This window comes from Citrus clementina, unplaced genomic scaffold, assembly GCF_000493195.1.
Source record: "Citrus clementina cultivar Clemenules unplaced genomic scaffold, Citrus_clementina_v1.0 scaffold_5, whole genome shotgun sequence".
NCBI lineage: Eukaryota > Viridiplantae > Streptophyta > Magnoliopsida > Sapindales > Rutaceae > Citrus > Citrus x clementina.
Genome location: NW_006262201.1, coordinates 40,510,656 through 40,515,834, shown reverse-complemented (window position 1 = coordinate 40,515,834; position 5,179 = coordinate 40,510,656). Strand labels below are relative to the sequence as shown.

General features: G+C 32.5%; 1 protein-coding gene across 1 annotated transcript; it reads left to right on the top strand.

Moving 5' to 3' along the window:
• The first annotated feature begins 1,516 nt into the window (after positions 1 to 1,516).
• LOC112098368 (60S ribosomal protein L11-like) lies at positions 1,517 to 1,956 on the top strand. Its single transcript, XM_024184523.1, has one exon. It carries the CDS (start codon positions 1,564 to 1,566, stop codon positions 1,954 to 1,956), a length of 393 nt encoding a protein of 130 aa, XP_024040291.1. The 5' UTR covers positions 1,517 to 1,563.
• Positions 1,957 to 5,179: the final 3,223 nt, after the last annotated feature.

Here is a 5,179-nt window from a genome sequence, read left to right as displayed (position 1 = left end):
ATAAGGTTGCTGGCCGATGCCTAGACCTACATTTACAGGACTATTACTGCAAGCATGCATGACATGCAGAAGCCGAATTTGGGTAATAAGTTTTACCAACTCCCCCGACCAAGAGAGAAAAGAATAAGCCTGATTTAATTTGACACTAACCAGCTATATATATATATATATATATATATATTGAAAACTGTTCATTTCTTATATATATATTTCCTTGAGAAAGAGCGAATGTAACTACCGCGCATGAGGTGGTCTTTGTGCATGCACTTAAAATGAATAAGAGCACTGAATGACAATTTTGCTGCTTCCATGTTGTGAGTTGGTACTATGCTTTCGGGTTGCAAGAATTTGATTTGTGGGCGGCTTTATGTTTAATTAAAAAATAATTAAGTCAATATCTTATTGACTTATTCTGATAGTTGGTAACAGGCATTACATTAGCAACATGACTTATTCTGATAGTCGGTAACAGGCGTTACATTAGCAACATGTCTTGGAATAGATCGAGGAGTAATTTTAGAATACATTTAAAGTATCATGTCAGTCATATAATAAGTAAATAATGTCATGACATGTATATATTTATTTAAAAAATCATCATATAAATGGTGATTATATTAAATTTAACTACGCATGTCATACATGTATCAATTGATTGTAATATATTATTTTAGAATTTTTCATAGATCGAGTGCTCCTTCTAATCTCATAATTGGGATTAAAGCGCCGGAATAGGCGAATAGCTACTGACTTTTTGTCTCTATTTAGGAGTGAGGCTTCTTGTGTCATGCATTAGTCATGGGACACGTGGAAGTAACTAATAAAAAAATGAAGCATTAGCATTCAACAATTAATTTTTCAGCTAAATGCAAATCAAATGCATTTGCTTTTGCATAAATGGACTGACCGACAGAGTCCATCATCTCACAACAAGAGCATATATCGTTTTCATTTTAACATACTTCTTCACCCTAAAAGAATCCTGTATAACCGTTTAATAAATGATCCTTGAGGAAATTTGAGGACGTTATCATCAATTTGGTACTCTTATAAGGTAAATGCTCATTTAATTTTTAGGGTTTGAGTCAATAATATATAATAACTGTTAACTTCAAATGGTGAAGCTGTAATACGGTTGTTGCCTTTTATTCAAATTTAAGAAAAGAAGGAAATCCTTATTAATGGAAATTCTGAAAAGTAAAGTTGGTCGTCGGAAATTAATTAATGCGAGTCTAGCGAAAGGTAAATCAACATTTGTTAAAATGATGTCTTCGCATATTGTACTTAATCTCTTGTTCGCGATGCTTAGATGCTTTTATAATCTTTCTCCTCTATTTATTACTTTTTGACATTTATATATGTAAGTATCCAAAAAATATAGTATGGATATTTCTCATGATGATCCATGCAAGAAATCAATAACCATACGTTAACTTATACAAAAATTCAGAGACAACTAATGGCCAAAACCCCAAAATATCAACAATAAGTAATACATGTTAGGGTTTGTTCCGTCTCCGTCTTAACTGAGCAGCGGCAGCAACTCATTATCAGCAAACCCGAATGGCTTCAGAGAAGAAACTTTCGAATCCCATGAAGGAAATTAAAGTTCAGAAGCTTGTGCTCAACATCTCCGTTGGTGAAAGTGGAGATCGTCTCACCAGAGCCGCTAAGGTGCTGGAGCAACTCAGCGGACAGACACCTGTTTTCTCCAAGGCCAGGTACACTGTTCGGTCTTTTGGGATCAGACGTAATGAGAAGATTGCATGCTATGTGACTGTTAGAGGTGACAAGGCAATGCAGCTTTTGGAGAGTGGATTGAAGGTGAAGGAATATGAGCTTCTGCGTCGGAATTTCAGTGACACTGGCTGTTTTGGCTTTGGTATTCAAGAGCATATTGATCTTGGAATCAAGTATGATCCTTCCACTGGAATTTATGGTATGGATACTTACTGATGAATACTGATGAAAGCATCAGAACACCTATTGTAGGTACTTACTCGAGTCCAATTTGTGAAGATCTTCAAGAACAATGAATCGACATCGTAGCTTGCTATCTATAATCATTTGAATCCCTGATCATTGGAGGCTTTTTTTGGAACCTTCAATATAAAAATTACCATTAAAAAAAGAAAAAGAAAAAATGTAAAACGTCATGCGACCATCTAGAACGCTTGGGGGTATCACTTTTTCTTCAGTCTCTTCCTGGAGGTGGAGGGGTGTCTTTTGTGTTTTAGCCTCCTCATCGTTTTTGTCATTATAGAAAAGAGGGATTAGCATCCTTTTCAATTTATTGGACCCACTGACTTGTGGCCAATTAAATGTAATTAGCATCACAAATTAAATTAATCATATAATGACCAAAAACAAGGTTAGTGGCCGATTCCTAAACCTACGTACAAATTACAGCTCTAGCACTGTAAGCATGACTTCCAGATGTCGACTTTAGGATTTAACAACTCTCACAGGAGAGAAAAAAATAATCATAATTCTAATTTGACCTTAATTAACCAGCTATTTATTAATTTGATATGTAGTTGGAAAATTCACTGTTTTCATTTCCTTTCTTTATATATTTATCCATGAGAAAGCGAGAATTAATTAATGCAGCTACCATGTATGAGGATTGAGGTGGTCTTTGTGTGTATACTGTCTACATGCACTTAAACAGTTGAACTTGAATGAATGATACTGTCTACATGCAATAACTATTTGATTTCATTTGGTTTGCGGGTGGCGTTATGTTAGTTAATCCTCTTGTCCTGCATGGAAGTAACTGTACAAACCGTGGAGGAAGAATGAATTTTTTTTAAAGTAATTAAAAATTAATCCTACAATGTCATTACAAAGACATGCTATAAGATTTTTAGAATATCTGGAGAAGTAGTCAGATCGTAATTTTTGGCCACCAGACTGATTCCATCACAGCATTTTGCAAAATGAGATTTTGGATATGGGAGTGAGCAAATATATCATGAGTAATAATATAGCCACAAATTTTTGTATAAATTTATTTTGTATAAACTGATGTGACATGATAAAATTGGTTGAATTAAATATTTCTTGGCCCACATGATTTATTTATATTATTTTATATTTTCATTCAACCAATAGATTAATGTCACATCAGTTTGTACAAGATAAGTTTGTACAAGAGTTTTTCTATCATGTGAAAGAGTAATTACTTCAAAAAAGAGCAAGTAAATGGACGAAATCGACATATATTAAAAAATGAGATCCTGGACTCTTTGTTGCTTGGATGATAAGAGTTAAGAACAATATATATATATATTAATAAATAATAATAATAATAATAATAATAATAACTAAAATAATAAAGTTAATAAAATTTAATAATAATAATTATTATTGTTATTATTATTATTATTATTAATGACATTTAAAATAATAAAATTAATTGTGATTTGAATGAGGATAATTTGGGAAATATGAAAAAGTAGAGGGATACAAAAGTAAATATATATTCCATTCTCATTCCCTCATTTTCATTCCCAACTCTCCCATGAGAATGAGATTCTCATTCCTTATTCTCAAATTGTGTGGGACCCACACATTTACTTCGCAAAATGTAATTTGAGAATGAAAATAAATTATGTGGAACCCACACATTTTATTTTTATTCTCAAATTACATTTTGCGAAGTAAACATGTATTTCATTCTCATTCCTTCATTCACATTCCCTATTTCATGAAGTAAACACACCATTAAGTAAAAAATGGAACTTAAATCTGTTTAAGATATTTTGAAGTCCTTTGTTTGTCAATCTAATGGAAATTTGATGGCCTCCAGGGATACAAGCTTATTAATCCGTTTCAATTTATTGGAAATTAATAATGTAAATAATCAGCATATAGTTGTAAGAAGACCCAAAATGAGTTAGTTTAATAGATATTTTGATTCCAAGGACTTCAAATCAGTGTTACTACGCAGAGTATAGACAACCGTTTCGAAGCAAACCACACTCTGCCCTTTGTCTAAAAAAGTCCGTAAATCATAAGAATATGTTTGCAGAATAGGAGAACGTCACATGCACAAGAGGAACTAGCAAGTGACTTACATAAAATTGTGGTTATGTTATTTTTTTTTCCTAAAAAATAAAACAGCAAAGTGTAGGAGAAACCATAAATTAGATCTCTTACCATTAAACTATAAACAATTTGTTGCAAGATTTAAACAATCTCGTAAATTAGTTTGTTAAATGATTCATTTTACATATTTCAAGATAACTAAAACATATACATATACATATATATTATTTTATCTAGATCCTGGAATTTGTTATAAGTTCAAAAAAATATTTACATCATATGGTGTAATAATAACTTTCCTCAACTTTAATAAAATTGAAGTTCTTGTACCAGATAATTACTTATATGTATACGAATTTGATCAAGTGCACTATCGTGTACAATAACAAACCACGTGCTACCTGATCAGTGGTTGGGTTGTGAGATGCCAATCAATGATCAAGTAAAACGTGGCCTATCCCACATAATAATGTGTGTGAAGACGCGTACTTGATTGACATTATATATAATATTTCTCTAGTGCGATTGATCACATCTTTTTAAAATGTAAATTTATTATATACACCATAAAGTATATTATACACCTAAACTCACCTCCGAACCCTATTCATCCTATCAACCAACCTAAATCAACCTGTCACAGTGTCACTTCACTCTCAATAACATGGAAATTTCTCAAAACCTGTCACCAATTCTTCTTTAAAGAGAGGGGTTTACATTTCACAATAAAATGGTAAAAAACCGTACTACAATATAAGGAAATATGTACTCTTGTTGAACCTCTTATTATAATCAGTAAATTGTTGTAATATTATATCCACGAAAACCAATCTTATTATTTCGAAATTAAATTGGGGTTTCAAAATTGTTTTCCATTCAACGATTAATTTTGGAGGTGTGGTAAAAAATTAAGTTTTCCTGCCAATGGCACCGGTCTTATTAGCAATGGGGCTTGATTAGATTAAGTACGGAGCTTAATTAGTTTTGCACACAAAGGGGGTTGTTCTTTGTTAAAAAGAAAAGCCCAAAGCATTGGCCAGTCATCAAACCCTTAACCAAGGCCCACCGCAAGCTTAGTTACTACGCAAACTCTTTGGACACGGAGATGAGAGAGAAGCCAACAGAATAC

What these genes read in the sequence shown, in the direction of transcription:
- LOC112098368 (XM_024184523.1), top strand. Translation starts at nt 1,564, where the DNA reads ATGGCTTCAGAGAAGAAACTTTCGAATCCCATGAAGGAAATTAAAGTT.